This window comes from Silurus meridionalis, chromosome 3, assembly GCF_014805685.1.
Source record: "Silurus meridionalis isolate SWU-2019-XX chromosome 3, ASM1480568v1, whole genome shotgun sequence".
In the NCBI taxonomy this organism is placed as follows: Eukaryota; Metazoa; Chordata; class Actinopteri; order Siluriformes; family Siluridae; genus Silurus; species Silurus meridionalis.
The window spans coordinates 5,351,226-5,375,854 of record NC_060886.1 but is presented as its reverse complement, the minus strand read 5'-3'; the positions used below and the strand labels follow the sequence as shown (position 1 = coordinate 5,375,854).

At 35.7% G+C, this 24,629-nt stretch overlaps 1 protein-coding gene across 1 annotated transcript in view; it reads left to right on the top strand.

Annotated features, from left to right (window-relative positions):
- The first annotated feature begins 864 nt into the window (after positions 1–864).
- col5a2a (collagen, type V, alpha 2a) overlaps positions 865–24,629 on the top strand; it is a 37,975-nt gene continuing 14,210 nt past the window's right edge. Inside the window, exons 1-27 of the mRNA XM_046838992.1 lie at positions 865–1,093; positions 17,424–17,645; positions 17,920–17,933; positions 18,048–18,080; positions 18,181–18,213; positions 18,547–18,600; positions 18,702–18,788; positions 19,128–19,208; positions 19,498–19,542; positions 19,671–19,724; positions 20,621–20,674; positions 20,788–20,841; positions 20,965–21,018; positions 21,611–21,664; positions 21,843–21,887; positions 22,032–22,085; positions 22,470–22,514; positions 22,635–22,688; positions 22,923–23,021; positions 23,114–23,158; positions 23,246–23,344; positions 23,510–23,563; positions 23,679–23,786; positions 23,880–23,933; positions 24,016–24,114; positions 24,210–24,263; positions 24,478–24,576. Of these exons, the coding sequence (XP_046694948.1) occupies positions 1,003–1,093; positions 17,424–17,645; positions 17,920–17,933; positions 18,048–18,080; positions 18,181–18,213; positions 18,547–18,600; positions 18,702–18,788; positions 19,128–19,208; positions 19,498–19,542; positions 19,671–19,724; positions 20,621–20,674; positions 20,788–20,841; positions 20,965–21,018; positions 21,611–21,664; positions 21,843–21,887; positions 22,032–22,085; positions 22,470–22,514; positions 22,635–22,688; positions 22,923–23,021; positions 23,114–23,158; positions 23,246–23,344; positions 23,510–23,563; positions 23,679–23,786; positions 23,880–23,933; positions 24,016–24,114; positions 24,210–24,263; positions 24,478–24,576 (1,839 nt within the window). The 5' untranslated portion in view covers positions 865–1,002. The remainder of the gene's footprint in view (positions 1,094–17,423; positions 17,646–17,919; positions 17,934–18,047; positions 18,081–18,180; positions 18,214–18,546; positions 18,601–18,701; positions 18,789–19,127; positions 19,209–19,497; positions 19,543–19,670; positions 19,725–20,620; positions 20,675–20,787; positions 20,842–20,964; positions 21,019–21,610; positions 21,665–21,842; positions 21,888–22,031; positions 22,086–22,469; positions 22,515–22,634; positions 22,689–22,922; positions 23,022–23,113; positions 23,159–23,245; positions 23,345–23,509; positions 23,564–23,678; positions 23,787–23,879; positions 23,934–24,015; positions 24,115–24,209; positions 24,264–24,477; positions 24,577–24,629) is intronic.

Below are 24,629 nucleotides of genomic sequence, written 5' to 3'. Positions count from 1 at the left end.
GCGTCACCTCACATTATTTTGTGTGGGGTTGGTGGGGGCGTGGTCAGTACAAAATTTATTAATTTAATCCATTACACTTAAAGTTATTCACACAATCAAATATGTCTACAGAAGTAGTTTCATTTACTTAAAACTTTTAATAGTAATCCACCATAATTGAAGTATGTTACAATTAAATTGATTAATTAGATGTAAAATCCGGGTTAACAGTGTAATGACCGGGCTACAAATTCGATTTAATTTCTTTACAACTGCTGAGAGAAACAATGAGCTAGGCGCAACAATCCACCATTGTGGTTTATTACTCCAAAAAACACAGCCTATCGAACCAAATCATACAAAACAGACAGCCCATTGGACCAACAGGAAATACCTGCAGTCATTTCACATTTTTAGGCATTAATACAGTTGAAAAACATCTTTTTAAAAGATCTCTTTTTTTGGCTACACCAAGCCAAATTAGAATCTGAGATCTATTTTTATTCCCTCATAAAAAAGTCAGTCAGAAACAAATGAGTTTGGTTCCATCAAGATGGTCATAAAACCAGTTTACAGTCCTGCTTAGGAACAGTCTCTGGAGACAAAACAAAACGTTGCAAAAAGTTGCAAAAGTTTACACTATTAAAAACAATTGTTCTGTATTTTTTTAAATTCCAAAATAAATCTTAACACGTCAGAATAGATCACGAGGAAGCGTTACTTTGTGAATGTAGTTCAGTGCGACTACACGTCTGTGTGTGGATGCTTATGAGAGAACACTGACAAAAAGGGGTGGAAAATTAGGGTGGTCAGCATTCTTCTTATTTGAAGCTGTAAAAGAGAGAGGGGGGGGTAGAGGGAGAGAAAGAGAGACAGCACAAAGTTGGGTTGGGTCTGATTGCTACTCAGAGCAGGAAAAGCTTCAGTCTGTCTTCATGGTGCAGCGATAAACTTGGACTCTTTTACCCTCTCTCCCTAATTTTTTTTTTTTGCACAAAAGGAGGCTCATGTCTTGATATAGACATGAAGAGCTTCGTGCATTCCAGGATCTTCTTATTTCTGGCTTTATCACTGGCACAAGTACTGTTTGTGAAATGCCAAGACGGAAACAGTGGTAAGTCAATCTAATCTAAAAAACGTATTGTTGTAATTACATATCTAGTCTTTTAATTACTATATGTTGAGACCTATGATGGGACTATTTAAAGGTATAAACAATTTCAAGTCTAGTTCCTAAGTTCCAAGTCTAAGTTCCTTTTTAGATATGAATTGTCTTAGAAGGACTCAATGAAAATGATGCATAAATCGTAAAAAAAATTGTATCATTGTGCGTGACTGTATTGTTAAAATTCCTATTTTGCATGACGGTCGAGTGAATGAAAAATGGCTTATCAAGCACATGTCATTGACTTGGAATCTTCTTGTGCAAGTTGGATCTAAAGATGAGCGTAAAGCCTTGTGTGAATCCCCTTAATGGTAAAAACCCTCAACATTTTTTAGCAGTCAAGGTTTTGAAGTTGATATGTAATGGAAATGAGAAACAATGCAAACTCTGATCCTAGAAGTCTTCGCTGTTCACGTTGTGCCTTTTCTTCTGCCCATTATTTCCCCCAGAACCCTCCCCTCACATCTGCACAATGCATTATCAAGGGTGTGAAACTCATCTTAGAGCACCCCGGATCACGGATAAAAGAATGGATTGTTAAAGCAAGTTGAAATGTTTGAATGAATTATTGTGGACTTCCATTTTTACTATTTTTAATATTTACCTTCTTTAAAGGAGCACATCTTCCATCCTAATCTGGGGCAGATGTTGTGAGGGAGGTACAGGATGAGAACAAGCAAGAGAAGGAATGAAAGAAAGAAAGAAAGAAAGAAAGAAAGAAAGAAAGAAAGAAAGAAAGAAAGAAAGAAAGAAAGAAAGAAAGAAAGAAAGAAAAACATGTGTGGGGCCTAGAACACCTGAGCACTATTATTTCAGTCATGCTGGCTTTTTTTTTTTTTTTTTTTTTTTGTAGATGTGAAACATGTGATGTCACTTTTTCCCCTTCACTGATGTCACTTAGTCTACTCCAATTTTTTGTAAACATTGCTAAGATTTTTTTTGCCTTACATATCACATTACACGATTAATTGTCATTCACTAAAAGTGATATAAAAAAATTACTTTATATATAAAATTGTAAATTTTGGCAACCTGAAACGAATCTTGCGTTACACTGTACAAAATGCGCCACCTGGTGGTGAATAGCCATAACAGACATCTGTTTGGGAAAGTTGCCAGTTTACATACTGTATATTTTTTTTATAGGAATGTCAGAATGATCTTAAAACAATTTAACAAGTTATTATTAATATTATGGACATTCTTAAATCGTGGATATATTGAATTGTTTGGCAATGAAGAGATTTGTAGTTGTAAATGTAATGTTAGTACGTCTATAAACCGGAGATGAAACAAGATTAGGCTAGTTTTTGTGTCTGTGGTGATCTTTTGTGATGGATAATTTTTTCATAGCTCGTTGGCTGTTAAACAATTTTGTCAATTATGTAAAATGAAGAAAAACATTTTTCCTATTAGTTCTGCGTCACTGAATAATCTCAGTTCTAGGTTAGCAAAATGTTTTCTGAACTTAATGTTCTTGTCAATGTGTCAAGTTGTTTTGCTATTCGGAGGAAGCTTCCTTGTACATGTTTGTAAATGTTTATAAGAAGTTACTGCAACTTCTTTAGGTGCATGAAAAATTCATGAACATCGATTGGGAACATTTCTGTTTGCTGGGATGTAGTATATAAAACATTTACATGTTGGGAATTCCTGGTTCAATCACCGGAACCTCAGGATTAATGGATAGGATGATCCTTTTTGACATTTTAATCTTGAAGTTCTGATGCAGGTTCAGAGTCTTTTGCAAAAAATATGACATTTGATGCTGTTGACTGTGGTTTTGGAGAACATTTTTGCTATTTATAGACCTGAGAAGCATGGTGAGGCATTATGCACGATGCAAGTCGGAACAGGCAGTAATAAGTTATAATGCAAGCTACCAAGCGAGACTTTATATTGAAAATGGTGGATGGAAATCAAGGATAATTGCATGCTACATCTGAAGAAATGAAAACCCAGTGAAAGTAAATTATTGACCACAACTGCCATTGAGCTTTTGGACCACAACTGCAACACTTTTATGCTGAGAGAATCTGGTTTTTTATAAATGATGGGAAGGGTTTTTTTTTTTTTTTTTTTTTTTTGTGGTTGAGGCGTAGGAAGAACAACAAGCAAGACGCATGTTTGGGCATACATGCAAGAATTAATATTATACAGTTGTAGATAATTACATGCATTTTATACTCAAGGCAGCCAGAAAGCTTAATAAGGAAAACATATGGAGATCTTTTCGCATCTCTGTTTGTTGCATTGACACATCATGAATTGTATTTCAGTTCTAAACTATAAGACACAATACCCTGAAATTACTCATGTCCCATTTTGGTCAAGGTGAATGAAATCTGAATGTTGAAAAAGTGCAGTGTTACTTTTCTAGTGTGATATCTAGAGCAACCGAGGAGGGAGGCCAAACCCAAACCAAACATAGAGCTGTGAGTTTGATGGTTTCAAAATCCTTCTTCAGCAGTGGCCATCTGGCAGCTCAGGGAATTATCTGACAACCTCCTGGGTAACTAAGCACATTTTCTTAAACGCTGATCCATTGCCACTCCTCCTAAAGAACATTCAACATGACGTAAAACCCTGAGGTCCTGGTGCAGTAAGTGTGGATTCTAATTCCAGAAGTTTTGGAGGAAAAAATGTAAAAAAAAAAAAAAGGTTAGAAATGGTCCATCTATTAAAGCTGACCTGTATATATATTACTATAAGAAAAACATTAAGATCATGTATAAACACTCCCTCTTCACTAAAGTGTTAAAGACTCTTTTAATAGCTTTTTAGACCCTCACTTACATTGTATGAGAAGCACTGTAATCCTCTCCAACGCAAAACTATGAAATCTGTCAAATATTAATACTGATAATAAAGTGGTACATTTTAATACAAAGTTTTGTAACATTTGGCAGCATCTTATCCATCTTTGTATACATAAACTATCGAATTCCAAATTGTACCAATTTTTTTAATCCCCAAAATTGGTTACAGTCATTGTTACTTTAAAAAAAAACATAGGCTGTTCTCTAACCGAGCTCAGCGTTTAAGTATGTGAACCCAACCAGGTCTGCAGCAATGTGCTGATGGAAAACATGTGCTGCATTTTTGAGCAATGACTTGATGACTTGCCTCCTTCGCTTGTACCTGAAAAAAAAAAGAAAATCACATCACCACATCGGAAAATGGATCCTCAGCTCAGCCTGAACTGGAAAAGCCTTCATGTGTAATCCACAGTATCTCTTCAAACCCACTGAGATACCCCTGATGTCTGAACTGCATGGATGATAGATGTTGATCCTGCCTATGAGGCTGTTCTATGGGAACAATTTTTAAAGTAAATAAAAAGTAGAGCTGGGGGATGACTTCCAGATGTTTCGACTGGTTGCTTTGGCAGTAATTAGAAAACAAATGATAGCTTCCAAAACTTCCAAAAAAAAAGTTTTGGGAAGACGTTATAGTGCCGATGTTAGCAACATTGTGTCAGAAAACAATTTACGTTAAAAGAACATGAAAAACGCAGAAGTATGTGGTGCTAAAGTCAGGGTGGGAATGAGTGGGTGCCTTTATCATGAGCAAACCAATTAACTTTTGCAAATAAGCCAGAAACCAACCCTCAGCACTTCCCATCTGGATATTGAAAGGAGTGATAAATATCTGATTATTCACAGCCAACCATTCGGGATTATAATGTGGAGAAACAGATGGCCAACAAGCCTTTACTGTACATGGAAAAGTGGGCAGAAGGCAACTGGGGGGTGATAAGCCTCTGTAACATTGATTACAAGCTCTATGTTTATACAGATGTTTCCATTTGTATACAGATCATGCAGGTTTGTCTCATTGAATAGATTAACCATATCTAACTGTCTTTAAATCCCCATATTACCACCAAAACATAAATTGCTGGACTGTTTTAGACTCCACATACTTAGAATTGAAGACAAATACAGTGCCATCATCAGGAAGAGTGAAGCACCATGTTTCAATTTATTATTATTAACATTAGCATTGTCCTGAGAATTTGAATATAAAGCCAACACTTAACACCCAACTAGCAATTGTAGGTTGCAGAACTGCTGTCATGTTGTCTGGCTGTTTCGAGAATGTTCTAACATATGGCATAAAAACAATCTTACAAATTTGCTTTAACATTCTTGGCTAGAGCAAAAAGTCGTAAAACCAAATAACCGCAACTTTCCATTTCTAATCTATGTTACACATTTGCTAGCATGATAATAACTCTGATTATACAATTGTTGTGGAAATGACAAACAGTTTACCTGAAAAAAACTTGAAATTCATTGAATTGAGATATTTTACACCTTAAACTAATTCACACTGTCGCGTGAAAGCTCTAAAATGATTGTAAAAAAGATGTAGCCTGTTTTACCTCAGATGTTTTGTAACATTGCAATAATGTTGATGCCTAACCTTTTTACAACTTGTTTACTAAACATTCTACTAGCATACATTGCTAGCTGTTTTTCAAACTAGTTCACATAAAACCTCCCTTAATAGTATAACTAAAAAAAGTGACTGAGCTAGCATGACTGTGCTTACATTAGCATCACACATGAGTCAGCACAGCTGGTGTAGATTGGTTTTCTGGGGCAGTTTAAGGATTCATGTCCATTTCTGCTGTTAATGTAGCTCTAACTAGCAATTATCCCAATCCCTCATATGCGGTTTTGGGGACATTTCAGAATATTTCACAAGCGGATTTTCCTTTATGTAGCATCTACATGAAACAACATATGTACAAACATACTGACTTTTGCATGTGATGACTAGCTTTGCAACAGTAATGATCCCTGATTAGTATACTAGGAGCTAGCATTACCAAGCAGCACATGGTATTTTTTACAATGCCTCTCTTTTTCCCAAGGTCTAACAGATTGCGGAGAAAAGAGCTGGAGTATAAAAGATAAGATAAGAACAGGGAGTGATGGAAGGTAGCAAGGAATCCCTCACAGCCAATTATACTCACTAATATTTTTAATCATATCTTGCTTGTTATCATCAAGGTTAGAAATCCAGGGTCTCTCAAGTGGGCCTAGAAACATATACAAAATGTTTTAATCAAGGACCCTAAAGCACTAATAGGTAATACCTATAGACTGACAATTGAAGACTATAAGTAAAAAGATTTCTGTAGGTAACCTTAAGAACCTAGAGCACCATTGGAGAATTTAATATACAGTATATATATATATATATATATATATATATATATATATATATATATATATATATATATATATATATATATATATATATATATATATATGTGTGTGTGTGTGTGTGTGTGTTGCTTATGGTAGGTTTATGTAAATTTTTGTTTAAATATATTTTTTAATTTTTTTTTTTTAATTTTTTTTTAACAATAAATTGTTCTAAACTATACTACTACTTTTTTTAACAACTTTTATTTCTTAATTTCAAACATGTCAGCTAAGGTTTTAAGGACTGCCCCATTGTCCTACATAGTTCATATAAATATATAAACATAGCAATGTCCGCAAAGTACATATGTTAGGGATTTTTTTATAGTGTGGTCTTGGTTCTTGTGGATTTCATGGGAAGTAGATGGTTGTAAAATGGTTTACTCTTGTGGATGAGAATGTTTTTTTTTAAACATCCAGCAGCTGTATGTTCTGAAGTTCAAATGACGAGCAAAATGTCTGCATTTCTAGGTCACTGCTTGATAAAATGGCTCATGGCTTGTACAGGGAATATTTCTACTAGTTTCTAATTTTCTCTATGACATTAACATAATTAGCATTAGCATATTAGCATTGTTTATATAGCACCTCATTATTAGAATTGATATTTATAACAGGTTAAAAAAAGATTCAAAAGCAGTGCTACTGATTCAGAATTTAGCTACACTGTTTGTATCTTTGTAATTGTTGGTGTATATGTGTACTTTAAAGGTTCAGTCTGCTTTCATTTGATAGTGTAGGATCATGTACCTTCGGTTGTCTGAATGATTTCTCTGAGCAAAAAAAATGATTTCTGTGTTGATTTCCACACTGCAACGAAAGCCCAAACGATGCTCTGGAACTGCTGTAAATGAAGTCATCTAAACCTTATAACACACTGTACCTTTTGGAACACTAACGAGGCTGTGTTGCAAATCACAGAGCCATCTTTAGTCTCTCTGCGCCAGACTGGTTTATGTGGAAATGTCTCCATGGTTTAGTAAGGTTTGTAACAAGACAGTTTTGATGGTGTTACCGTATGGAAAACAGCAAAATGCTGCCATGTCTTTTTGCTGCCATGTCCATCATCCAAAACCAAAACTCATCTTGTATTTAAGTTTTAAATTACATTTCAATTGAGTAAAAAACATGCTGCCTTGTTATTTATTTGACTTTTTTGTTTTGTGAGTGAAAGGCATGTTATTGATTAATACAGTATTTAAATAGAACTCAGTGAAGAAAAAGTGAGGCCCATGCATTAGAAAATCACTTTTAAATGCCTTAATAAGGTATTCTGTTAAGTATTATTGATGCTTGTTTAGCCTAATTGCTATTATTTAATAAGTAAATGTATCTCATCTGATAAGGTCCACTGCATATTTTGATCTTAACCGTATTTAGCTGAACTGCATCAATGAAAATTGTGCAGTGAATCATTTTTTGCTGAAATTTTTTTGTTGTAGAAGTAATGCATGTGAGCATCTACGTTTGTTATTTCTCTTCCACATCTATTTAATCATTGGCCAGAACTGTTCCTGTATGAGGCGAAAGGAAAAAAAAAGAAAACAAAATTTTGTCCTCTTGTTCAAGGAGGAGATTCGTCACTTTGTCAGGGAGCTTGTTCTCGTGTTATCTGCTCTGCAGGAAGTTGCCCTTAGACCGGTATTTCCTGTGGGAAGAAACGTGTTTAATGTCTGGATCTAAACAGGGATAAAATCCCATGTTTTTTTTTCACCCCTGTGTGTGCAAAGTAATAAAACTAAACGTAAATATATGGGGTACAGTTTACAAAATCTTTTTTTCCCTTTATTAATTTGCAACAAAAATGAAAATGGTACACAGTTTATTTAAGTTACGTCTTATACAATGGTATATGATATTATATGGTATATATATATATATATATATATATATATATATATATATATATATATATATATATATATATATATATAATACATTATTATTATAAGAATATTCTTCATAATAATTGCATAAGTGTAATCCCTGGTTGTCTCTGGTTGTGGGAACTATCCAGTAAGACAACATGGTGTACGCAAATTCCTTTACTCATAATGGACTTTTATGTGGTTTGATTTATTTATTTTTTTTGGACAAAGATTGAAATCTCTTCTATTGAAAAAACAAAGGTCAATCGATGATGTGAAGTTGGAGAGGTGATCCCTTCCATCCGGAATAAGCTTCTCACACAACAGCCAAACCAGCTGCTCATGACTATTAGGAAAAATATGCATGTGCTAAAAAGAGGAGAGTGTTCCCAGATCATGAAAACAATCATGCAGAATTCTGAGTAGCACCATTCTTTTTCTTTTTTCTTTTTTTCTTTTTTTTTACTGCAAACATTAATGTTTCTCATTCTGATGAAAGAGCAAGGCTTAGCATTTCTTCCCTGGAAGATTCCAGGCAGAACATTTTCTAATTTTACACAATCGTATTAAACATTTTGTTAGGAATATGAAGGGTGGCAAAGCAATTTCACATCCAATGTTACCATGCATTGGGTTCTACCATCACCAAAAAAAACACTACTAATTCTTTCTTTTTCTTTGTTTTTTTTAATTAAGCAGACAATCTCCAAAAATAATTTTGAAATAAAAAATAAGTTTGGGAAGAAATTTGAAAAATAATTATTTTGAATATACAACAATGGATTAAACATGTGATTGACATTTCAAATTTCTATTTGTATATTCATATGTTTGTTATTATTGAAGGGTCCTTTACATTCATAGGGTTGAAAGAAACACCATGTCAGCGACAGGCGATGGTTTAATCCAGTCTAATACCTGAATAATGTCTGCTTGACCATGGCTGGCACACCTAATACTTCCAAATACCTCCTAAAAAACTAGCATCATTGTAAGATGGATCTTTTTGGCATGCTCAAGCATCTAAAAAGGTCATTTGAAAGTGCTGTTCTCCTTTAGAGCATACACTTTGTGTTTGAAAAATAAAAACCAGAGAGTTTACGCTTGGGCATGTTCAAAAAGTTTTTCTTTTTTTTTTCTTGGGTTTTTGAATTCTGTGAGCAAACAGATACAAGTGTCTTGTGCTTTTAAAGTAAAAGGATGACAGAGAATTGTTAATGAAGCGAAGGAAAAATCTTTCAATGCTGGTCAGCATGGAGTAAATATTTATGAGACACCCTGACTTAGGTGCTGAGCCTGCAGAAGAAAGCAGAGTAATCCAGGGTTGTGGCAAAGCAGCTGTTGGGACTCTGAACTGTCACGTACAGGCTTACCCAGCAGAGAGGGAAGAAATCGTGAGAGTGGAAAAAGCAGTGCAGGAAATATGGACTTGTTTTTATATCCGTCGGCTGGAAAGAAATATGATGCATGTGCTTTTTGAAAGCTAGACTGGACACATTGTACAAATATGAATGTGTACCTCTTTGCTGCTTTATTGTTTTTAAGAACTGAGCTGTTCTCATGGCAAAATTCATAATAATGCTGAACCTCATTTCAACACAAACTTACTTTTAACAAATACTGTTTGTCTTGACTCTTCTGTATACTGATTTTTAATCGCACTTAGAAAAGATCCCTTTTGAGGCTCTCGAGATTTTCACTTAGGGGGAATTTCCTTGCCCTTTTCACCTCTGGCTTGCTAATTAAGAAAGCTAAATGACATCTGGATGTCTGTAACATCTCCTCCATGACCATGTCTATTACAGAAATGAAGTGGAATAAAATGTAATCGATTTAGGTGTGTATTTTCTGTCAGGAATCTTCAGTAAATTCATCACAAAATAGCATTATTTGGCATTCATGTCATCTGTACTTTGTTTGTATAAAGGGCAACAGTGCAGAGCTCTATAAATATTAATACAATCCCAGGATGAAATACTGTCCTGTGCAGTCACTTGCTGTTTTTTGTTTTCAATTTCTCATCAACAGAGCAAAGAGGGAATACTTAAAAGCATGTATGAGTGTATGTCTCAAATACTCAAATACAATTTCAAGCACTAATACTTTCAAACATTTAAAAACTTCAAATAAGATTTTGGTTTCGAATAAGGGACAGCATTAAAAGTTTTTCTTTATATCTATGTTTCTTTCCTTGAAGGTTGGCTCTTACTTTGCTTATGTAAATCCATGTCTGACACACTTAGGCCTGAACTCCAATGTTAATAAATGGTTAATAAACTTTCTCCGAGCATATAAACAAATGCCAGGGCCTTAAGCGAGAAGCATAAACAGCTTACAGATAGAGAACCGTTGTTGATATGGGATGAGCAAACTTCAGGATACAGACTGTCTACACGCCCAACACAGAGGATATCGAATTTCTTACTTTTTTCGAACATTACCCCAGAGCCTCAATGAAAAATATGGCTTTCATGACTTTATAAGCGTAAACTAAAACGTGTGTGTGCAGATGAATTGCACTTTTTAGTTTTTTAGGAGTTTTGCTCAGGAGCAAAAATACCAGTGGCATAATTTTCATGAGACAAAAGTGGGAACTGAAAGTGAAGTGAAAATCATGGGTCTTCCCAGCAATGGAGCTTTTTATTGTTCATCTGAATGATAAGACTGTGCAACAATATGTAATTATGTTGGATTTCAGAAAAATTTTGAGCATTGTCATCAAAACCAGAAAAGCAGGAAAATGACCATTGATGATGAAAAAAATAACCACATAAAGATCTATGGTGAGCTTTAATCTTCATTGTGGTGTTTATTTAGAAAATCCGTTATGATACCAGAGATCACATGTTATGTTTAAATAACTATAATTTATTTGAGGGGAAAAAATGCCACCAGTTATGTGGTTATAGGGCACTCAGACCATACTCTAGACGACCACAGTACTACAGTGGACAGACTTTTCATCATTTTTATCACTTTCTCTCATTTTTCTGTCTTAAATTAAATGTATTACATTTACAAACCATATCAGGTTTCAGAAAGTCAAGAAAACCTGGGTTGAAGGAGATTCTTTTTCTTCTATATTACCCAATTACAATTCAGCTGACCTCAAAATCTGCTTGGATCCAGATGGTCCTGTGTGCCTTTTAGCCATTAAAGTGTGTCTTTAATGAGCACAGTCACCACATGTGCTTTATTTCAGAGCGTAGTCCTGTTGTGTTTATCGCAAGCTTCATGGCGTAGCAGATCCTTCGCTGATTCCTCTCAGAGTAAAGTAAAGCCGACAGGAGTGGGACAAAGAGGTGGCACAGTGGAAAGAAGTCTGTCAGACTTGTAGAGAACTTCTGCCTTCAGGGAGAATCAGATTACATTTAGGGATGTTTATGGAAATTGCAAAGTAAGAGTGAAAGCCAGACTGTGACAGGGATATAGACAATTCATGTATAGCTTGAATAGGTTATAATATCTGTCTAACTAAAATACAGTATATTGAACCATAGGGGAGTGGTGGCCTGGGAATACCATGTTTGTCTGAGTGAAGGTATAAAATGATTATATAATAATAAATATTATTGGCAGGAATAACTGATTTTGCATCATTAATCATGAAATCTTGAAACTGAATGGGATTTCAGATATGTAAATGCAATGTAGAAGAGGTCAAATCTTGATAAAGCCACTACTATTGATGGAAGTAGAACGATAATGCATTGTTACAAATCAAATATCTCTAATACTTTTCATTTTAATTGATATATTTTGCCATTAGTAGGCAATCATTTGTCTTATGACACTTTAACATTGTAAGTTGAAATACTACATATCATAGATCTACCAAGATTACTTAAATTGGAAAACACACAGAGACAAATACAGAAATACAATGGTCTGGGCATTCTGGATTATGCATCATACTGGATTATAAATGTTACCAAGCCAAATTTATTGGCTGGTTATTACAGCTACATAACACCCTGGGAGTAATATATTAGACTAGGGTAAATTGGGGTTATTGGGTACGAGCCTAATAATCTTACAGCCAGTAGAGAACTTGTTACCCTCTCTAAAGTTAATGTCTTATTTCCGACAGCACTTTGATTTTCTTTCCATGCTTTGATTTTCTTTCCACATTGCAAACTGCACAGTTTACCTACCACCTGGCATGTTCTAAAACACTTTCTTTCAAGTCTTGAAAAGACTCGACCATAAAATGGTTTTTTAAAGCAACATAGAGTTAAATACATCTTGAATGGTAGAGAGTAGTAGTGATGTGCATTCAACAATTTGTGCAGTAAGGCTTTTGGGAAAGTAAAGCTGGATTATTTCTGGGTTCTTTCTGGTAAATCCAATGGGAGTAGACCTCTGACAAAAAAAAATGGTACTTTGGTCTATTTTCATTTTGGATTGAACAAATACACTTCAACGTGCATCTTGTGCCCAAACCAGAGGAACATTGTGTGGTTCCTCAAAACCTCAAATCTGTCCAATCTCTATGTCTAAACCAGAGCTTTAACCTCTGAGAAACCAGCCTGGCTTGACCAAGGAGTTGGAGGTTTTAGTATAATCATAGGTTTTTAAACACACATAGAAGAGTGGAAGAGTAGAATGGATGACTGAGCAACTCATTTCTACATCTCATGTATCTGAAACAAAAGGAAATTGCCACATCAAGAAGTGCTCCCCCTAAGAACAAGTGTGTAAGTCTTATTATGGGTGAGGTCGAAGTTCTAACTGAAACATGATGCAAACAAACATGTAAACTTTGAACTGTTCATTGATAACTTGAAATTGTTTATTATATGAAACTCTCAGCTGTTGCATTTTCAAAATACCTTTCCATTCTTCAAAAGTCCAAACAAATAATCAATCAAGGGATCAAATCGTAATTTTATTTAATGACTTTAAGACTCATGAGCTTTCAGCTACAGCTGAAGTATTGACACTTGGGACTGTTCTTTCATGGTCTACTCTTATCAATAAAACACGATAAAAAAAAATTAAGAAAATCTTGATGTAAAGCATGTAAAACAACCATTTGAAACAAATCATTTCCTACATTAAATGTTTTCACTGTACTGACCTGTGAAGTAAAACTGCAAAAACTTTGGAAAAGTCAGCAATGGTTTTTAGTTCTCAAAGTGAGGGGTTTGTCAAACATAACTCAAGTGTCAATTATTATATCAAATAACGTATTAATTATTATTAATTTGCAATGGTGGTGAAAATTGCAATCAAATATTTATTCTGTTAAAATATTCAACTTATTTAACTGCTCCCTTCAATTGAAAAGGGTTGATCCGAACCTTAATAATGGCAACCTCATGTCAACTTGGACATAATGTGTTCTGTCATTGGAAAGTTCAGGGGGAAAATAGTGCATGGCTCCAATAAAGAGTCAGAATAATATATTTGAAAAGTTGAAAACGTGCACTGAGGCGGTTTGTGAGAGTTTATTTTACAGTTCAAGATTTAACTGGATACAAAAAGCTTGAGAACCTCTGTTCTAGCCAATTTGTCTGTAGAACAGTTTTTGGCACTTTTAGGTATACATTCTTCAGTAATATATTCCAGAATGGTTTTATTTTTTTTGTTGGAAATGTAAGGGTTCCTAGATTTGAAAATTCATTTGATTTTGGACATTGATTGAAAATCCTATTGCTTTATGAGTTTATATAAAACCCTTCTTCCAGAGGTACAAACCAAAGAAATGTGACCCACAGTGTTGGGTCTCTGGTTGAGCCTCTGAGCTGCTGTTCAGAAGGCCAAGAGCAACGCCAAGCCTCATTATCGCCGATCTGCCACTGTTGGGCATTTTAGCAAAGCGTTTACTGCTCTTGTTTTACACCTGAATTTGTGCCCCTTGTTTCCAAAAAAGTAGGGAATGCTTGGAAGGAATTGTGCTAGATTTTGAAACTTTGTTCCTAAATTATAGGATTTTAACTACTTTAATGTGGAGAAAAAAATGCAATCCTCATTGAGAGATATATGGGTTTCATCTCTTTCTATCATGGAAACATGTCTATAGCTGTAAGTGGAAAAGCAAAATGAGTCACTGGTTCCACAGGGTCAATTTCAAAACCTTGAAAAAAAAAGGGGCCAAAGAGAAAACCCTGAACCCAGTACATGTGCAGTTCAGTCCTAGATGGGAAAAACATACAAAGCAAATACTTTTGTTCCCTTTGGGCTTCTGCGTTTGCCTAATACATTTCACAGTTTACCCCCCCTTGAGTGTTTTGGTGGAAACACATTGAGTAGCAGTAGATTGTGTTATCTCAGAAAACTAGAGCACGAGGCTGTGGGATTTTATACATCAATATAAATCCAATGCGAAGTGTATTCTCTTTAAGGAAAGCTGATCCAAAATTGGTATCTGTTTGAGCCACAAGATTTGACAGCTGTTTTTAAAGAGGCAGTACAATACGTTGTGACTAAGCATCACTGTTTAGAGGTTAAGAGTTGGAAAAACAAAACAGCAACGTTGCATTTCTTGCTAATTAGAAGGGAAGCGAATGAGGACTTCATTTCTTTAGATTGGACTCAAGCCTGTGAGTAACAGTTAAACGGGCATATCAGTCAGCTGGAAAATCAAGATCAGGAGAATCGCTTAAAGGGTCACGAGCCCAGTGCCATCAGTGCCTTTAGACGCATCAGTTGAAAACTGCAGGGTCTGCAATGAATTACGGGGGAAAAAGGAGATTTCTCAGAAGCCCACTAGTGTGGTTTTTAGAACTGGCTTGCGAACTGCATTTATCTTCACAGAAATTTCAGTTGCTCCTAAAACTCTTTGGAGGAAGTTAAAAATGCACATTATATCTGAATTATAATCCATCTGTTATTTGATTTTAAGTCATAGTCTCTCTCTTTATGACTCCATTGTGAATTTTGGTTCAAACTTGCTTCTTAAAACAGACGTTTCTACTTGTTTTTCTTTTTCCCCATTCCCCTCAAAGACAGGAAATGAGAAAAGACCAACAGTCTTTAATATGGTCCTGGAAAATTTTTTCGGACTTTTCATTAATCAAAACAGAGGTTTAGTCGCGAAACTACTGACTCAGATGTGAAAACACTATAAATCATACAACTCGGATTTAAATATAAAAATGGTAAAGTAAGTTGCGACCAGTTCTGAGGGTCTGTACGTGTTCTTTCTGTGAAACCATATGGTATTTTGGACCATATGGTTCTTCTCAGATACAGCAGCTTTCAAGCTTGGCATGACTCATATTAACAACATCCCAACCCCCTTCAGGGCAAAAAGGAATTTAAGCGAGTCCACCACCTTCACACGTAAGAATTAGCCTTTGATTGCAAGAGCCGTTTCCTGGATTTTTTACTCATCTCCTGCCGTGGTTGTCTCCATTGCCTGAGAGCACTTAAAAATGATTTAATAACCTCAGATACCTGTAGCAATGTGAGCTATTTGACTGTTTGATCTAGTTCCCAGAGCAACTGCCTTTCCTACGATAGGAGTACGGTGAACAAGAATTTGTGTAAGGGCCTGAAAGTGCTGTGCTTGGTAGAAAAAAAAAAAAAAAAAACTGGCTTCACTGTAAGTTATACTTTTATTAGATTAAGGATTGTGCAAATATTTTATTAGCAGCAGGTTATGTCAGTTTATGAACGAGTGCAGAATTGTTATAATCCTATCAATACATGCATATACTGAATATATAATAAAAACTACTGCTCGTACCCAAAAGTGTGTTTGTACTTCAATATCCTACACCATCGTCTGAAACAATTATTCATTATTCAATGCCCCAGTCTCTCAGCCAGTGAGCATGGAGGTGCAGACGAGACGCAAATTTCTGTGTTCCAGTTAGGGTAAAACAGGAAGCTCATGGATGCCACCTGCTGTTCGTGGTGTCCTCCTATTAGCTGTGGTCAGTTTAGCATTTAATTATGTTAAGAGAATGAGTAACGATTCCATATATCCACCTTTTAATTACATCATTAAGATGCCACAGCCATAGAAACCATCGCTATTATACAGAAATGCAGTATAACAGAGAGCTACATGACAGACAGATATATCATACAGCAACAGTGAATGTTATTACTAAAGCATAAAACACAACTGAACACAATTCAAGTCTCCTTTCTCTGCAGCCACATCTGCGCTGCCCGCATACATAATCTCTAATCCATCAGTATTAACCATAATATGACTCCAGGTTTTTTTGTTGCATTTTTTGTGCGGTTTTCCTGTTGATTTGAAATTAAGGCAAACTGTGTGTTTTTGTGCAGATTCTACAGGGAAGAAAAAGCAAAATTATAAATAGCTCATGTCATGAAAAAGCCTAAGTGTTTTGAACTGTTTTGTCTGACATTTCCTCACGACTTTTTACTTTTTTTAAAGTCCATCTTGTAAATGTCCTTGAAAGTATATCTGCGACCAAGTCAGCTATCGTGGAATGAAAAACAGATTTTAAATCCACATGAATATTTTTGTGCAGTTTGCTACAGTAGTAGTTTGCGAGCTCTGACTAGTGCGATATCTGACCATCCAATTAAATGACGTGAAAAAGCTGTAGTTATTAGCCCCTGAGGTGCCAACTCGAAAACTCGTTGGATAAAGCTACAGGTGCCCACACTGTTCATTTTCGAGGCTTCAAGGTAGATTTCTTTGGCTTCTGGCAACACATGATGTGATGGCTGAGATCTGATTGGAAAACAGACATTTGGAGCAGCTCAACTGAGAGAGGCTATGAAATGAAGACAACGTAAGAATAATAAAACGACGGCCCACCACTGATATATATATATATATATATATATATATATATATATATATATATATATATATATATATATAAATATATAGCAAATTTGTATTATGTACAATTTTTGCAAAAATGAGGATTATAATATAAAAAAAAGCAGTTTTACTGTGAGTGCTATGTAATACACAATGTAGCAGCATAATAATTATAATTAAAAACACTATGAAATTATTGGTTACGCGTATCATGCGCTTAGGAAATAAATTTTATTCTGTGGAAAAAATTCAGTCTATGAGTACATCTACTATTACCCTTTACCAAAAAACCTTTTCCAGTAATTACTTTCGGCTTTAGTGAAATGCCACAGAAAGAACATGTGCCTGTCTCCATTCGATATAAAAAAACACCAGACACTTTAAAATGCAAACGAAAATCTGCTGACCTCAGATGCTTGGTCCTTTTTCTGCAGGAGATGACCTCAGCTGCATCGAGGACGGGCAGGTCTACACCAACCGAGATGTGTGGAAACCCGAGCCATGCCGGATCTGCGTGTGCGACAGCGGTACCATCCTGTGCGACGACGTGCAGTGTGATGAGGTGATCAACTGTGAGAAGGTCGTTATTCCTGAAGGTGAATGCTGCCCGGTGTGCCAGAGCACCCACACGGAAAGGGATGGCGGCAGGGGTTCAGGTAACTGTAACTGAGTAATGAGTTAAGCATGCATCTTTTATTGGCCTGAAAATAGCTAACACCAGATAGCTGTGATATTTTGGTGAAATATGGTGAAAAATCTCAGCCAGTATTAAGAAAGTTATTATAGAATACTATAATTTTGACCTGTTACTTCAACTGAATTGGTTTAAATCAAATCTCAGTGACACAACAATGAGAGGTTGAATATGATTCGATTTGACAAGTTACATGGATAACTGACCTGCTTTGTGTCATGTTTTTAATTTTTCAGAAAGAGTCTATAAGGTAAGCTCTTTTCCATCTACTTATTCTTTGCAATCACAAAAAGTTCGCCGTAGATTTCCGTCTTGTTTTCTGCAACTATGATAATCATATTGTTTTTTTTTTTTTCATTTTCAGGGTCAGAAGGGTGAACCTGGAGATGTGCCATTTGTATGTATGATTAAAAATGATATATCTTATGCTAAAGTCTTGTGACCATGTAATTACACATCATGAACATTATTATAAGAACTTATTTGATATCTTACAGATAAGAGGACTTCCAGGACGAGCAGGACCAATGGTAAGCTTAAAATCTGATTAAATGCAAAAAAAAAAAAAAAAAAAAGGAATTGAAATCCCACAGAGAAAAGTGTTGTAGATGATTCAATAAACCTCAACTTTTTTCTTTTACTATACATCAATATCTGATCTTTAGTTTAGTTCTCTAAAACACCAGATGGCAGTAGAGCACATGGCAATTTTATTACCTCCAACCAAATTAGTTTTTTTGCCCTTTAGCAAATTAATGTTCTCATTTACGAATAAGCAGAGATCATAATTGAGTAATCCATAGAAAACATTACAACAGATTTTTTATTGTTATTAATTTGCTTAACTGATATGTCATTAACAGGGACCACCAGGTTCTCCAGGATTCAGGGGAGATCAGGGACCCAAAGGAAGACCTGTAAGAAACAACAGAACCATTTTATCACACTGAGCTCTAGGCCATAACCAATGTTTGAATGGGAAAAATAAAGTAAAAATGTAATCATTCCTTGGTAATAGGGTCCCAAAGGTCCACCTGGATTTGATGGAGAGCCTGGAATTCCTGGACAACCAGGAGAAGCCGGACCACCAGGCCATCCTCCTGGAGTGAGTCTTACAGTATATATGTACATCTATACAGTATATGTTCATATAAAATCATTATATCTAATATAAAACTATTAGAATAAACTTCAATATATATATTAATATATTTAGAGCATTTTTTAAGTGTGTGTGTGTGTATGTGTGTGTGTGTGTGTGTGTGTGTCATTTGTATCTTCTGTTAAACAGTACTTTAAATATAGGTTAGGTAATTAATTGAATGGAATTGTGCTCTGAATGCATTTTTTGTGTACTGCATATTTGACCATGTTGCCCATCATGAGTTTTGACTACATTAGACATGAATGCATCCAAAGCAATCTAACTTCATTACTCATTTAGGGACAGCTGTCCTCTCAGATGGCAGAAGGATTCGGAGGTGACAAAGCAGCAGGCCAGCATGCTATGATTCCAGGACAAAGGGTATAAAGCAGTGATTTAAACCCTTAAAATCTAAACCATTCCCATTTTTGCTACATTTAAATAGCAGGAAAATGCTAGCAAAATATATTTACTAAGAGTGACAATATCATAGGAGTTCATCTAAACTTTTAGATTTGACCTTTGTCCTTTGCAATTTTACATCTTGTCACTGTACCAATCACATATCTTTCTTATCCTACTTGTTCAATAGCTGAACACTCTGAGCAAAGCCCATGTTTGTGAATAAATATCTAAGTTTCTTTAAACATTTTTAAATGATCTTTTTTAGGGAGAAGCCGGTACACGAGGACCACCAGGGCCCAATGGTCTTCCAGTAAGTCTGAAGCATGGCAAACAAAAAAAAAAATTTCGATTTGATAATAAATCAAAATACCAAATAGTGATTAGGTTTTCAATTTTACAACTTTTAGTAAGCCCACTTTTCCTTGTCTTCTTATTTAGGGGGCACCTGGTCCTCAGGGAGGCCCTGGTGAAGTTGGAGAACCAGGACAGATGGTAAAAATTGTCACAAAGAAACATATTTCCACTGACATCAATCATATTATATTGCTTCCATATATGTAAAGCAACATGCCGGTTTATTCTTATTAAATGAAAAAAAGAAGGTTTGTGGTTTTATACATCAAATACAGTCAAATTTTCTTAAATGGAAAAAGTTTTAAATTACTTGAGACGCTTAATTGCTTTTTATAAAGAGAACTTTTAAGTGTTACTGCTTCACCACAAATCGCTCAACCGTTCCACTGTGGAAGCAGAAACCATTCAGGATCTGTTCTTGTGGCTGCAGATTTCCTTTCCAGCCAAGCACTAGCTACACCTGAACCCACTATTATATCTAATAAGGTTTGGTCTTCAAACAACTATTACATAGGGGGTAAATTTGGCTGTAATGAAAACCTGTAGCCACACAAACCCCTTGAGGTTAAAGATTGAAGAGAATGGCTTCAGAGTATTACTGAATCTCTAGTGACAAAGATTCAGTTTACAATGAAAGTGGAGCTCCAGTGTCTGTTCTTCTGTTGTCTTGGGTCAGTTTTGCCAGAGCCTGATCAGTTCGCCTCTATAGATCAAACTAACAAATGGCAGTTTATTAAGGAGTGTTTACTTCCTTATCAAAGGGTAATTTCAACATGCTTTCTTCACATCACATCACAGACAACATGTTTTAGTCAGAAGAGTGAAAACTGCATGAATATTTAATGCACTGTTCAAGGTATTAAAGCAGTGCTACTGGAGTAATCAATATGAAGTCAGCTGATTCTTTTATAGGAAAATGTTTGACAACTACAATTTTATCAATCACTCAGATATAAGGAGAGGATATACGTTAAAAACCTGCTCACCATATAGAATGTATCAATGAGGTTCAACAGGTTCTTCTTGGTCTCTAGGGTCCTCCTGGTCCGAGAGGTCCTGATGGTCCACAAGGAAAGCCAGGGGATGATGTGAGTTAAACTTCTTTGTGAATTTTATATCCTATTTATATGTCTATATATGAGCTTCATGAATAATTTAAACATGTGTCGTGCAAATAAAACGGCTTTATCTTTATGTCTAGGGAGAATCAGGGACATCAGGAAGTACTGGAGAGACAGGATTTCCAGGATCTGCCGTATGGTTTAAACCAGTTGTTATATGGACAATAAAGCAATACTATTATTGGATATTCATAACTACATACTTACATACAGACACTGTGCTTTTTTTTTCTTTTTTTAATTATTTCTGGGTTTAGGGAGCGAGAGGTTTTCCCGGGACACCAGGTCCTCCAGGTCTGAAGGGTCACAGAGTGAGTATAATTTTGTATTTTATTACATCACTAAAGCCGCTGCTTTTTCTTTTATCTTATCATCAGACATTCTCCTGTCTGGCTTGAATCACTGATTTTCCAGATGACCGGTGATTCTACAGATTTACACATGTTAAAGTAAAAAGACATTTTTAGTTAGTAAAATGTTAATATTAAAATTACTTTATTTATTTACTAATAAAAAAAAAACATGATTCTACTATTCATTTGAAACTGAAATAAACGAAATAAGACGATTTTTAGAATTAGCAAAAAATCAATAAAAATCTGTGCTAAAAAGGGATGAATGGCATTGCAATCATAGAACCACACGTGAAAGGTTTTTTTTATGCATGTGGATTGTATAAATATGTTGACAGATGAACAGTCAAACGCTACAAATATAAAATCTGGTTCTTTGTTTAGAAATAAGCCAAAAATCTTTGTTAATTTACTTTTTATTCAGTTACATCTGAGGAACCATTTCAAACTCCCAGCATGACGTGCAGCTTAGTGGTGGAACACGAAACTGAACAAAAATCATCTGTAAGACAGATTTTTCTATTATAACCATTTCCCTTTTTTTCCCCAGGGACACCAAGGGCCAGATGGTCCAAAGGGAGAACGTGGAGCAGTTGGATCGAAGGTATCACTTGTTCCTCACAACTTTTAATTCACTGTCACGTTCTAACATGTTTCTGGCATCTACACAGTTTGGCTGAGAGAAAAGCAGCGTGATTATGTTTGATTTCGTTATGGTCTAATAAATCCCAGAATATTTGCTCAAACTTCCTCCATTAACATTTCATTTGTTTGTCCCTCAGGGTGAATCTGGCGGAACAGGTCCAATGGGCGCTCCCGGCCCCATGGTGAGCCAAGTTCAAACTATCACATCATTTTTTCCACAGATGAAATGAATGAATCTATTAGATATACAGAGCACTAATGGCTCTTTCATGTTATATTCAGTTTAAAAATGAACATATTAAGCATATTTTATTTGTCCAATGCAGGGTCCAAGGGGAATGCCAGGAGAGAGAGGACGCCCAGGGCCAGGCGGCACACCGGTGCGTAAAACAACAAAAAACTATAAAACGTTTAAAAATTAACAACAAAAAATCTTTACTCAGATGTCATGATTAGCATCTTGTTCTAACTGTTATTATTAGCACAGCTGTTTGTTAGGGATAAGCAATACAAAGAAAAAAATCTATGTAATCATTATTTAAGGATAGCAATAGATAGTAACTTGTAATAACCATGTTATAACAAGCACAGCTCACTGTCCCTCCTACAACATTAAAAACGCTGAAATCATTACTTAATGCTAGCAATGTTTAGCATCTTGTGCTGTTTGTGTTTAAACTTTGACTGCTCTTTTGATTAACATCCAGTTCAGTAAGTTATGTATATGAACTGTATGTTTGTCTAATTTATTTCTTCCATTTTAGGGTATGCGTGGTGCTCAAGGAAATGTTGGGAAACCAGGTCCGATGGTAAGACATCATGGATTTATGAACAGATATATAACAGCCAAGAAAACAAAAAAACAAAAACAACAACAACAAAAAAAAAACCACTTGAAAATGATCTTTTTAATCTCCAACAATTTTTAGGGTCCTTTGGGAATTAGTGGATCTCCAGGCTATCCAGGATCCCCAGGTATGAAGGTAAGAAAAGACTACTGAACAGTAATTTGAATTAGAAATATGACAAGACATTGCTAAAACTGCTAAAATTATATGTTATATCTTACGTACCCATGTCCTGAAAATATTTTATGTAGTAGGGATGTATTGCTTTCCATCACCCATATCAATATTTAGTTACATTTCTAGAATATGATAAGCTTCATAAATCACTTACAATTCAGTGATTCTAACTTGTAGTTTTATGTCTAATAGGGTCAGCCAGGACCTACAGGAGTTAGAGGACCCGAAGGACCACAAGGAATAAGAGGAGAGACCGGCACACAAGGCAGACCTGGACCAATGGGCTTACAAGTTTGTATTCAGTCAAAATGTCATTAAAGCACCCACCTGCATTATTTTGCTTTTTTGCATTAACAGCATTTTACTTTTCTATGATATCTTAGGGCACCATGGGTACAGATGGAGGTCCAGGCTCCAAAGGACCAGTGGTGTGTATAAGAGTATTCATGATTACACTTATGTGTGTAAAATAAAGCTTTGAATTAAAGCCTAAAAGCTACAGTGGTTTTCTTTAGGGAGTTGTTGGACCACAGGGGCCTGTTGGTTTGCCTGGCCCACATGGTCCTCCAGGACCTCAGGGAAGCACCGGACAGCCTGGTATCAAGGGTCAAGGGGTAAGTCGTGCTTTAACATTTGAAATTGTATTTCAGAAAGCATGTATTTGGCATTATTTAATTCAGTAATGCAATAACCTGTTCATCCAGCCATTTCGATCTTGCTGAAGATCAACAGAACTTTACTGACGATTATTTTTACAGTTAATTTTTACGTGTGTTTAGGGAGATGTTGGTGTTCCTGGATTTAAAGGAGAAGCTGGCCCTAAAGGAGAACAAGTAAGTTATATCTAAGAGACTTGATCTAAGTGTGGAAAAGACTGATAAAGTGTATGATCTGAAAAAATGTGTAAGAAGGTACAGTTGGCGATAGATTAAATGTATGCACTTTTAGGGTCCTCCAGGAGCTCAGGGAGTGATCGGGCCTCAGGGAGAAGAGGGAAAGCGAGGGCCTAGAGGAGATTCTGGATCTGTAGGTCCACAGGGGCCTGTTGGTGAAAGAGTGAGTTCGATTTTATTCTCCATCCTTTAACACATCATAAGAATGACTGGCCAGATGAAATAATTTCTATATTTTGTTTCTTTAATAATTCAGGGGACTCCTGGAAATCGTGGTTTCCCTGGTCAAGATGGATTGCAAGGAGCCAAAGTAAGTAGATTATCAAAAGAATAAAGTAATCAAATCATTCAATACTTACCTACTAAAATCATTGCATCAATTCTGATTTAAGGGTGCAGTAGGTGAGCGTGGGATACCAGGAATTCCCGGGCCCAAAGGTTCTACTGGAGATCCAGGAAGAACAGGCGAACCAGGCCTCCCAGGCGCAAGGGTAAAACAAACCAGCAAAACATTTTAAGAAATTACTTTCAGTTACTTAACATTGCCAATTTTGTGATGAAATATTGCTATCTTGGTTTATTGTAGGGTTTGACTGGAACTCCTGGAGTTCAAGGTGCTGAGGGAAAGCTCGGACCTCCGGTACATTTGGCCAATATTCCTCATAACTTCCCTTGATTTTTCATTGTTTATTGGTAAATTTGGTATGAATGCATGTCCTTTTTGCAATACTGAATGCACTGATTGCATTTTTTTATATTTCTTATATTTAAGGCAAGTTTCGCACAATAAATAAATAAAAAATGGTGGAACTGAAATATATCAATTCCTACTTAGTTCTCTTTGCTCCCTTTAGGGTCCACCAGGTGAAGATGGACGCCCAGGTCCTCCAGGGTCTATTGGAACCAAAGGTCCAGAAGGATCAATGGGACTCCCAGGCCCTAGGGGTTTCAGCGTGAGTATTTTTTATTCTTATTTTTTTTCAAATTGATTTTACACATAAATTAA